At 35.4% G+C, this 12522-nt stretch overlaps 1 protein-coding gene across 1 annotated transcript; it reads left to right on the top strand.

The window, feature by feature from the left end:
• The first annotated feature begins 1676 nt into the window (after window positions 1–1676).
• LOC117905386 (patatin-like protein 2) lies at window positions 1677–4489 on the top strand. Its single transcript, XM_034818318.1, has 8 exons — window positions 1677–1686; window positions 2311–2444; window positions 2804–2987; window positions 3118–3305; window positions 3446–3606; window positions 3705–4008; window positions 4102–4277; window positions 4381–4489. Exons 1-8 carry the CDS (start codon window positions 1677–1679, stop codon window positions 4454–4456), a joined length of 1233 nt encoding a protein of 410 aa, XP_034674209.1. The 3' UTR covers window positions 4457–4489.
• The last annotated feature ends 8033 nt before the right edge of the window (window positions 4490–12522 follow it).

The following is a 12522-nucleotide window of genomic DNA, read 5'->3' as shown; positions in this document are numbered from 1 at the left end:
GGATTTAGACATCAAATATCTAAAGCAAAATATCCCAAAATATCTCAAAATGTCGGTCGGAAATATCAGGAAGCTTCAAGAGAACACCGCTGCACTGTATACTAAGAGAAAAACTCTGCGGGTAAGCGTTATTAGAAGGTTCGGATATGTCTATCCGGAGAAGTTGAAACGTCCTCCTTTCCCATCCGGCTGTGAGATATCCGGCTGTAAAATGTCGGCGCACGGAATTCCGAATGTGAAATGTCGGTGGACGGAATTCCTCCCCGGGTGGAATGAGCTATGCTGAACAAGGGGGACCGCGGAGCGCGCAAGGATATCCGGATCAACTCTATCCGGATTCCCCAAGAGGACCTGCGACGTGCTCCCCTATCCGAACTCCCTTAGGGAGAAGCACACGACACTCATGAACATCACACCCGGACGATATCATATCCTATCCGGATCATTGACTTAATGTGAGCAAGCCTTGCTATAACCCATATTCCGCCGCCATCCTGTCCGGACGCCCTGTCTGGACATCTTTTACTCCTTGCATTCCAGATTTGCTTATGGCAAAGGACTTCAAAGTTTCGGTTCTACATGTTTCTGAGCTTTCCATTGCTTTGCCATGGATTCCAAAGAATTCTCCTCAATCTCGGATTGCTTTGGTGATCAAAAAGCTATCAAAACACCAAAACATAACACAATTTGATTAGAATTGATTGTAAGGGTCCTTAATATGTTAATTGGGTTAAAAGGTGATAACTACTACTCAAAAGTGTTTAAAAGAGTTAATTACAAGCTATGAAATAGCACTTTTTGAGTAGTAATCAGTTAGTGATCATCATATCCAACCAAAGCCACATCGAGGAAAGTACATGTAGGGACGAAGTCAAAGCAATAAGTATAGACGGTGCACTAATGAAACTTAGGGGCAAAATTAAAATACATACCATGCTATAAACATAGATGCCCATTTTACGTAAGTCTTCCATATTCATAGATTCTTTCTCTTAACTTGGTAGAATTTTAATAGCTCATGCTTTACCAAAGAGTACTTCAGTCTTACAATTTCTTTTTCTAGGAAAATTTATTTTGAGATCTTATAATTTTTTTTCTAAAAAAAGTCTATACATCTATCTCTTTTACTTCATAGCATCATGGAAGGAGCAAATTAAAATCACCCTAACAACCTCCAACTTATGGGAATCTAATTAATTACCATCCTAAACATTGATGAAGGTGGGATAAAAAGGATTATCCTAGGAATTAACTACCTTAACTTTCTAGAGTCTGAACTTCAAGTAAGATCTAAATATCAACAAGCTCCTCAAGCATCAGGAGCATCACTCTTCTATTCCATATATGGAGTGATACTAATCATGACATTCATATCTACAAGCTACCTCTGCCATATCAATTCAACCAGAATTTTGTCATTTATGCCATTTTTCACTATGTGTATATTTAAATGAAGGTGTTTTTGAAGCTGCAACAATTTTCTATATTACCACTTTATTTGTGTTGATGTTAACAGTGGTTCTTATAATGCAAGTATTAACTCTAAGTGGTTTCTACTAGGTTTAGAAGTTGGATGGAGGGGATTGAAGAATTGTAAACTATTTTGATATGATGCTGGGACAAGCATGAGCATTCATTTGCATGTTCATTAATTTATCTTTCTTTAGTTGTTAACGATGAAACAAGGTTCTCTATGTTTAAAATAATGAAGAGTGTGCAGACTATGGACTTTATAATATGTGTATATACAGGGGAGAAAAAAAAGATGGAAAACATGCTATTATACCAGTGTTGGAAGCTGCCAGCCTTAGTGTGGATTAATATCAGAACGAGAACTAACTATACTTCAAAATGTGGTATGGAAACTTCGTGGGAGCAGACTTCATCTGTTTTTATTTTTGAACAATGTGATTTTAATATTAGACTCATTCAACTCAATTTTCTCATGTTAAATCTGGCCAGCCGCCTTCATTCTGTGTGTAATTACTTGCAGTTGTGCGTCTCTCCATGCTTGGGAATTCTTCTCTGGACCATCATCACTGTCCACATAAACTAAAAGAATATCTGGGAAAGGGGCTCTGTGCCTTGCTTCTCGATTAGCCTATAAATAGATTCTGGACAATGCAATCCAATACAAGAGGGAAGACAACTCGAGCATTGTTTCTTTTTTCTCATCCTTTTCTTGTTCAAGGCCATCTTTCTTGGTGCCTCAAGTTCTTTTCTTTTTCTTCACATCTTTCTTTTATCCAAGGATTTCTTAGTTTCTTGTTGTAAGTTAGTGCATACAATCCTATAATTATCATTTTTCAGATGGAGAAATCACTCTTACCTCAAATCCACCCCCAACTTATGGTAACCTGGTAACCATTCTTAGTATTGATGGAGGTGGTATCAGGGGCATCATTCCTGCAACTATCCTTGCTTGCCTGGAATCTCAACTTCAGGTATAAATTATTTAATATTATGTGGATGATCATTTGCACATATTTCATCTCTATATTCTACTGCATGTCAAAGTAGGGTTCTTGGAGCGACTTTTCTTTAAAAATTATCACTACACAACTTTAAAAAACAGTGAACAATTTACAATCCAAATGCTTATTCAATCCCGCTCACCTACCTACCATACTACATATTTTAAAATTTGTTGTATTGTGTATAGCCTATATATGCAATCCTCAAATATATAGAAAATTATCCCTGGCTATTTATGTTACTGTGGTCCAAGTGTCAAATATAAGATAAAATAATGGATTTAGGTAACATTAACCACAAACAATTAATACAATATTGAATATATCAGGAGCTGGATGGTGATGATGCAAGGATTGCAGACTACTTCGATGTGATTGCTGGAACAAGCACAGGTGGTCTTGTGACTGCCATGCTAACTGCTCCGAATGATGAGAAGCGTCCTCTATTCGCAGCCAAAGACATCAAACCCTTTTATCTTGAGCATGGCCCTAAAATATTTCCACAGAGAAGGTAATATTTGATACAGATTGTTCTTGCTTCTCTTTTGAAGATTGATTCATACAGAGTATGTGAAAACCTAGGATTACGTCTTGTTTTGGAATTTCATGTGGTAACTAACAAAACAATTTTTGTTTAATGGCAGGGGTATTTTCGGCTGGATCATGAATATTTTTAGATCAATAGTTGGGCTCAATTATGATGGGAAATACCTTCACAACCTCATAAAGGAGAAACTAGGAAGGACTCGGTTGCATCAGACCTTGACCAGTGTGGTTATTCCAACTTTTGATATCAAGAGTTTGCAGCCAAGCATTTTCTCCTCCTATGAGGTTGATCTTGCTCTCTCTCTCTCTCTCTCTCTCTCTCTCGTGCTTTACCGTTTCGGCCCTCCATTTAATTGGGTTTGGATTGTGAGTCTAGATTAATTACCTGGCCAACATGTAACAGAATCTTAACTAACCTCATGCAGGTTAAAAGATCCCCAAGTTTGGATGCTCCACTGGCTGACATATGCATTGGTAGCTCTGCAGCACCAACATACTTTCCGGCCTATTTCTTTGAAAACCAAGATAAAGAAGGAAAAGCACGGGAACTCAATCTTATTGATGGTGGTGTCGCAGCAAATAATCCGATAAGATAATAATCACTTAAAGCAATAATATATAACAAAGTGTCAGAATTTAAATATATGAGGTTTATCTTTTTTCTTCTTTTGGCACCATGATCCAGGCTTTAGTTGCCATAAGCCAAGTAACGAAACAAGTTTTTGACAAAAACCCAGATTTCTTACCAATTAAACCCATGGACTATGGCCGCTTTCTAGTGATCTCAATAGGAACTGGCTCTCCAAAGTCAGAACAGAAATACAATGCCAAAATGGCAGCCAAATGGGGCGTTTTGGGTTGGCTACTTCATGGTGGTTCCACTCCTTTGGTGGATGTGTTTACGCAAGCAAGTGCAGATATGGTTGATTTCCATATTTCCGTGGTTTTCCAAGCCCTTCATTCTGAAGATAACTACCTCCGAATCCAAGTGAGCTCCTCCAATACATGCTCATGTTTCCATTTGGCTTTTGCCTTAAACCTTCTTGTGCATTGAATATTTGCTTGAACTATGTCAAATTAGGATGATACATTACATGGAACGGATGCTTCGGTTGATGTCACCACCAAGGAAAACTTGGGCAACCTTATGAAAATCGGAGAAAGGCTGCTGAAGAAACCAGTTTCAAGGGTGAACTTGGAGACAGGTCTCTCTGTGCCAGTTGAAAATTGCGGCACTAATGAAGAGGCTCTCAAAAGGTATAGAAAAAATTAAATTGAACAAGATATTAAACTTTTTTATAATTGCATTAAGTATAAAAGATCTTTTATAACAGTACAGTTGACTACCTGCTCCTTGCAGGTTTGCAAAGCTACTCTCTGATGAGAAGAGACTCCGAGAGACAAGATCACCAAATCCCAAGAAAAACTTGAAGTAGTGAGATTGACCCTTCATTGTTCCGGTACCAGTTACCCTTGGCCGTATGTGTCCAATGGCCAAAGCATGGGCTGCTTATATAGTAATAATTATACTTAAAAGTATTGTAATTTGATCGATTCTTTTATATTTTCTCTCCCAAACGATTGTACTAAGCTGTATACCTCAAATTTGTCATTTATTAATTGCTTCTGTAAGAAAATAATGTTTATTTGATATATAAATTTTCATCAATGTTAATTAAGTTATGAAATCACACACTTGATTGAACATGACAACATGCAACACTAACGAAAAAACAAAGGAATGGGTCTAGAAAAATTCCTTCTTTGAAGGTTGACTATATAATTGGAAAAAAAAATTTATCATATTTAGAGAATGTTTCATTAATCAACTTAATAACTTAATATAACTTAATGACTCAATTTAATTTAGATGTTTGGTTAATCAATTCAATAACTTTATATAATTTAATGCTTTCATGTAATTTATTAAGAGATCAAACATATTTACTAAAATAATTTAATATCACAATTTAAAGTCAAAATTAATAACTTTAAAATAATTAATTTACTCTTAATGTCAAATATTTTTTACCTCATTTACTCCTGTTTAGTGGGAGTATATTTTATAATCATGACTTTACATTTAATTCATATTTTATAGTTAATATTTTTACACTTATCTTATATATTTACAATACTTTAAATATGAATATTTAATAAATAAATTTATTATTTAAAATTAGTTAAAATATAAATATTAATCAAAATTGATGAGAATAAATGTGTTAATTTGATATTTTAAAATAGATTTTAAGTTAACCAAACAACCTTAATATTTAAAATAAAATAAAAATAAGTAATAAGTTTTTAAGTTAACAATTTAAGAATAATTTAACTTAGGGTCAATTTAAGACACCCTTTGAGTAAAAGAATGGTTATGAGACCTAATATGCATCCTATCACAAAAGAATAACCATCATTTGATATGCATACTGAACCTAAATACTATAAGTTTAAGTTTTTTGGAAAATTAGTAGTTCAAGATGGTATTAAAGCTTAGTTTGGTTGAAGGTCTTAATTTGCATATCTCCTGTTTGTTTTTCTAGATATGAATCCAAATTTTGTTTATCTCTTCGCGTGTGGGGATGGGACCCAAGCATAGATGCCTTACTCTCAGTGATAAGCATAGGAACTTCAGCTAGCTGCTCCAACTTATCTCTCAAAGATTATGTCACAGGATGAGTTAGAAAATTCAATCTTATTTGGAGTAGCTGTTCGTATTTAATGCGGAAATTAACACACAAATTCAAGATCATTGAATTCAACACATCTAAAAAATTCAAAGAATTGATTACATACCGTTTGAAGAACACGCAGCCATGTTAAATCGAGAGATCCCCTTCAATTTATAAACCTTAAATTCTTGATTTCTTCTTCTCCTTATCAAATTTTAATACACAAAATTATTTCCTTTAATTGATGGAAGAGAACTTACTCGCAAAAGGGGTTTTGTATATTTCTTTTATAGATAGGAGAAGAGGGCTAAGAATAACTGTTCAAAAAACTGTTCTGAACGTGTTATTCTAATAACTGTTTTATTCTTATTTACCCATTCCATCAAAGGGTAAATATCCTTACAACAGTTATTAACTATTTTGGGCATTCTTTAATTGGCTAAAAACTTTTATAAGTGGATAAAAATTAAAACACTAGGTTAGTGGGCCACCCACTTAATTTTAACGTGGAAATAACATTCTCCCACTTGGCCCACTAAACCGATTATTAAAACTATAATATATATACTTTTATATATAAAATATATACTAAAAAATAAATTTGACACGTGATCACGATTTCAATAAACTTAGCCAATACGTCCAAAATCATATACCATAATATTGAATCAGTTTAGATCATAAATGCGAGTCATGGCGGTCACATAACCATAATGTCATGTTTCCTTCCATGCACCACACATCAATAACCCTAACTAACCTAGTCCTTAATGCCAAATAGGCCCTGTAATTTGTCTTGTCAGGACAATTCTTGTTTATCAAACAATAAAACGTGCACCCATAATTGAAAACAAGAATAAACAGAAACAATCTTTAATGTGCAAATTTTCAATTACATGACCACCATTCATTATCATACATATTATGGATTCCTCAAAAGACCCATCCTCGTAACATGTTCCAAATATGCCTTTGGAGGTAATCCTTTAGTTAATGGATCAGCAACCATAAGTGGTCCTAATATTTTCAATTGACACTTGTTGTTTCTGGACTCTTTCTTTAACAACTAAATACTTTAAATCTATGTGTTTCGATCCACTAGAAAAATTTCCATTCTTAGAGAAGAAAACAGTTGCGGTGTTATCACAATATATTCTCAAAGGTTTAGCAATAGAGTAGACAACACCAAGTCCTAAGATAAAATTCCGCAACCATAAAGCAGGACTTGAGGCTTCAAAACAAGCAACAAACTCGGCCTCCATCATGGATGAAGTAGTAATTGATTGTTTTTCACTCTTCCACGATATTGCCCCATTTGCCAGCATAAAGACAAATCCTGAAGTTGACTTTAAGCAATCGAGACAACCACCATAATCAAAATCCGAGTAACCAACAATCTCTAATTGTTCTGATCTTTTATATGTGAGCATATAATCCTTTGTCCTTTGTAAGTACCTCATCACCTTCTTTGCTGCTTTCCAGTGTTCGAGTCCTGGATTACTTTGGTATCTTCCTAACATGCCAACAGCAAAGCTGATATCTGGTCTTGTAGATGTTTGAGCGTACATCAAACTTCCCACAGCTGATGCATAAGGAATTTTCTTCATTTGCTCATTTTCCATGTTTTTCCTTGGGCACTCTTTTTTACTTAATTTGTCACCTTTCAATATAGGTGCAACACCTGATGAACATGACTGCATATTAAATCTCTCTAAAACTCAATCAATATATCCTTTTTGAGATAAACCTAGCACTCCTTGAGATCGATTCCTAAAGATCTCGATGCCAATAACATAGTTTGCCTCACCCATATCAACCATTTGAAAGTGTTTAGAGAGATGTTCCTTGGTTTCACATAATAAACCAGGATCACTGCTAGCAAGCAAAATATCATCCACATACAGTATTAGAAATATAAACTTGCTCCCACTAACTTTCAGATATATACACTGATCAACAGTGTTCTCTTTAAATCAGAAAGATGTAATGGTATTATTGAACTTAATATACCTCTGTCTGGAAGCTTGTTTAAGACCATAAATGGATTTCTTTAATTTGCAAACTAGGTGTTCATTTCCTTTCTTTGCGAACCCCTCAGGTTGTTCCATGTAGATATCTTCATCCAAATTCCCATTTAAGAATGTAGTTTTCACATCCATTTGATGTAGCTCTAAATCAAAATGAGCTACAAGTGCCATGATGATTTTAAGTGAATCTTTCTTGGAAACTGGAGAGAAGGTATCTTTGTAATCGATACCTTCCTTTTGAATGAAACCTTTGGCCACAAGTCTGGCCTTAAATAATTCGATATTGCCTTTAGCGTCGTGCTTTGTCTTAAAGACCCATTTATAGCATACGGGTTTACAACTATTAGGCAATTTGATGAGATCCTAGACACCGTTATGGGCCATAGATTTCAACTCATCATTCATAGCTTCCATCTATTTACTAGAATCATCACTTTCCGTGGCTTGTGAAAACGAAACTGGATTCTTCCTTATCCCAATATAAAAGTTAGATTCCTGTAGATACACCACATAATAATCTGAAATGGCAGGTCTCCTTTCTCTTTGAGATCTCCTCAAAGGTGCCGGTTGTGGTGGCTCTATAGGATTTTCAATGGCAATATTTTCTGGTGGTAATGAACCATCTCTATTATGTTGCTCATGTTCCTCAACTTGTTGAACAGGTTGAGGGGCAATAATTTCTTGAGGTAAAAAGGGTGGTGGGATATCCACTCTTATCCCCTCAATATCTATCTTTCTTGGTTCATTACTCCCACTGATTTAGCCATTCTCTAAGAATCTAGCATTACCGGTTTCAATTATTCTCACACTATGGTTAGGACAGTAAAATCTGTACCCTTTCGATTTATCCGAATAGCCAATGAAATATCTAGGTATCGTTCTCGAATCAAGCTTTTTTCTCATGTGGGTTATAGATTCTTGCATTCGCTGGACAACCTCATATATGTATATGTATCAAACTAGGTTTCCTACCAGTCCATAACTTGAAAGGAGTTTTTGGAACTACCTTACTAGGAACTCTATTCAAGATATATACATTGCATTCTTTAAGGCTTCACCTCACAATGAAATAGGTATAGGAGAGTAACTCATTATACTCCTAACCATTTCCATTAATGTGCGATTACGCCTTTCAGCAACATCATTTTGTTGTGGTGTACCAGGCATTGTGTACTGAGCACGAATGCCACGCTTTTCAAGGAATTTGGCAAAAGGACCAAGATTTTGTCCTGATTCATCATATTTGCCATAATATTCAGCACCTCGATTTGATCTCACAATTTTAATCTTTTTATCTAATTGTCTCTCGACCTTTGTAATGAACATCTCAAAGATGCCAATGGCCTGAGATTTTTCATGCATTAGATAAACATAACCATAACGAGATAGATCATCTATAAAGGTGATAAAATATTTCTCCTATAAAACATGGAACATAGAGTGATCCACAAATATTCGTATGAATTATCTCAAGAAGCTCATTACTTCTTGTGGCACCTTTCTTTGTATGTTTAGTTTGCTTTCCCTTTATGCAATCTAGGTATACCTGAAAATCAACGAAGTCAAGATTTTGTAAAATTCCTTCATTCACTAATCTCTCAATTCTTTCCCTAGAGATATGCCCTAATCTTCTATGCCACAAGATTGAAGAATTTTCATTAATTAAGCCACGTTTTGAACCAACATTTGAATTTAGGGTTATCAAAGCTTGTGCAAATTCATGATTCAAGGAAATTTTATATAAACCATCACATAAAATACCAAAACCAACTGTAATAGAATTTAACAACAAACTTAATTGTCCAGAACTGAATAAAACATAATATCCAGCAACATCTAATTTGGACAAAGAAACTAAATTCCTAGAAATAGAAGGTACGTAAAAAGTGTTTAAAAGATCCATCCCATGACCTGTCTCTAAGAGTAAGTGATAGGTACCAACAACTACCACTTCGACCTTGAGACGATTTCCCATATAGAGGAACTTTTCACTTTCCTTCAGTTTCCTGGTTGTAAGGAATCCCTGCATTAAATTAGTCACGTGAGTTGTGGCTCCAAAATCAATCCACCAAGTATTTGAAGGAACTTCAGCAAGATTGGATTCATAACATACAAAAGAAAGATTTATACCTCTCTTTTTTAACCAAGCCTTGTGCTTGATACAGTCCTTCTTCACATGCCCTTTCTTGCCACAAAAGTAGCAACTTACCGTGAATTTTCCATCATGACTCTGGCTACCTTCCCCAGATCCACTTTTCTTAGGTGGAAACTTCTTTTCTTTTCTGAATTTTCCTTTCTTCTTCGTGACTCCATGAGTTACAGCAAGGGCAAGATTATGTCCTTCTTGTCTTAATCTCACTTCCTCTTGTATGCATTTACGGGTGAGCTCATTCAAGTTCCACTAATCATTGTTAGTATTATAGTGGATCTTGAATGGAGCAAACTGTGATGGAAGTGAGTTAAGGACAAACTGTACCAAGAAGGACTCATCCATACTCATGCCTAGTGCCTTAAGCTTTGCAGCCTTTTTAATCATGTTTAAAATATGTTGCTGAATACCTTTCTAACCATCATATTTCATGGTGGTCAATTCAGCCATCAATGTGCCTACAAGGGACTTATCAACGCGTTTGAAGCGGTCCTCAATAGATTTAAGAAATTCCAAGGCAAATTCGGTTTAAGGGAGAGAGGTCTTGATATTATTGGCAATAGTCATTCTCATAAACATCAGACTGAGTCTGTTTGATTTTGCCCAGGCTTTTGATTGTTCCACCTACTCCGGAGTACTGTCATTTGTAGCTTAAGGAGGTTTATCAGTTATTAAAGCCAGGTCAAGATCCAATACGCCCAGTGAGAATTGAACCCTTTCATACCATTCAGAAAAGTTTAACCCATAAAAAACAGTCATTCCAAATGCAAGAGAGTGTAACGAAGTGGGAACTGTACAAAATAGAACAATGCTCACAATAAGGCCTCAAGTATAAAATAAATAATAATGAACTATTGATATCGTTAAAATTCTCCTTTGGGTAAATTTGAACATATCTAGTGTTCACTTGGAGGGAGCTTAAAATACTTTACTATTTTGTGTCATTTATATGTTACCTTTGGGTATCCATTTTACTTTTCTAAGCAACACAAAATAAAAGCATTAATTAATAATTAGCAGAAATTGACTTTCCTTTGGGCTAGTCTCATTCTCCTAATTATAAAGAGAATTATTAAGAATTTTACAAGTCTCCATTTATTCTTTTATGCAATTTAATAAATATGAGGCTCACTAATTTAGGTTACTTTGGCAACTATCTAAACTAGTTAACCTTACATTTATAAATTGTCTAATAATGCATTAGAGAACGATCCCCGAACGGCACTTGGAACGGACGCCTGCAGCGCCTAAAACCGGCGCTTCTTATTGACATTTGAAATGCCTGAAAAACAGCGCCTACACGCCATCTAGATCGCCTGAAAACGACACCTAAAATGGCGCTTCTGGAGTGCCTGAATACGGCGTCGTTGGAGCGCCTGAAAAGTGGCATTTGAATGGCACCTGGAATGTGCTTGGCATGGCTCTTGAAGCGCGCCTGGAATTGCGCTGCAAATGGCGCCTGGACTGGCCCCTAAAGGGCCCCTAGAATGGCCTTGTTGCGCGCCTTGAATGACACTTCTTGAATGTCTGAAACAACACCAAACAACACCTTTTCCGACCACTGGACTAGCGCCAAAACGGCGTCCCATACCAGCATCGCAAGTGTCACCCTCGTCACTAGTAGCGGCGCCCAGAATGAAACGGTGCTTGGACAGCATCGCTCCAGTTGGCGTTGCCAGGAAGACACAGTGCCTTCATTCTACACGCTGAGGCTGGTCTTTATTTTGTTTAGATTTTCTCCTATTCGTTTTGGTGAGACCAATTAATTGAAGATAAAATCTCAAAAATTTAATCCTTATAAAACAATGATTATGAATATTTGAATTCAACTTGGCTCTGATACCAATTGTTAGTATTTAACGCGAAAATTAACACACAAATTCAAGATCATTGAATTCAACACATCTAAAAAATTTAAAGAATTGATTACATACTGTTTGAAGAACACACAACCATGTTAAACCGAGAGATCCCCTTCAATTTGTAAACCTTAAATTCTTGATTTCTTCTTCTCCTTATCAAATTTTAATACACAAAATTATTTCCTTTAATTGATGGAAGATAACTTACTCACAAAAGGGGTTCTATATCTTTCTTTTATAGATAGGAGAAGAGGGCCAAGAATAACTGTTCAGAAAACTGTTTTGAATGTGTTATTCTAATAACTGTTTTATTCTTATTTACCCACTCCATCAAAGGGTAAATATCCTTACAATAGTTATTAACTATTTTGGGCATTCTTTAATTGGCTAAAAACTTTTATAAGTGGATAAAAATTAAAACACTAGGTTAGTGGGCAACCCACTTAATTTTAACGTGGAAATAACAGTAGCTTCCAATAATCCGGTATTGTATATCTATTACTGAAAAACAAATGAGTGATGAATTGTTATAATAATTGTGACCTACTAATCCCTTTCAGGCTTTAATTTTCAGTGGTGAAGTGACTAACGAGATTTGTGGGGGAATTTCTCATTTCTTTTCTATAAAGCCAACTGATTGTGGTATCAAATTTGGAGCCTTCAAGTGAATAGACAAATTAAGAGGCTCTCATGAGGTATCAAATTAATCTTAGATTCAGTTCTCATTGTAAATCTGTTTACTGTATAAAATTCTGTCCACTAATTATTGAATCAAAACTACGTAGTAAT

Source organism: Vitis riparia, chromosome 18 (genome assembly GCF_004353265.1).
Source record: "Vitis riparia cultivar Riparia Gloire de Montpellier isolate 1030 chromosome 18, EGFV_Vit.rip_1.0, whole genome shotgun sequence".
NCBI classification, from domain to species: Eukaryota; Viridiplantae; Streptophyta; class Magnoliopsida; order Vitales; family Vitaceae; genus Vitis; species Vitis riparia.
Note: the sequence above shows the minus strand (reverse complement) of the source record. Positions and strands in the feature narration are given on the sequence as shown.

Coding starts and splice junctions, on each gene's coding strand:
- LOC117905386 (XM_034818318.1), top strand. Junction 2,445..2,803: donor GCCTGGAATCTCAACTTCAG/GTATAAATTATT, acceptor TGAATATATCAG/GAGCTGGATGGTGATGATGC. Junction 2,988..3,117: donor AATATTTCCACAGAGAAGGT/AATATTTGATAC, acceptor TGTTTAATGGCA/GGGGTATTTTCGGCTGGATC.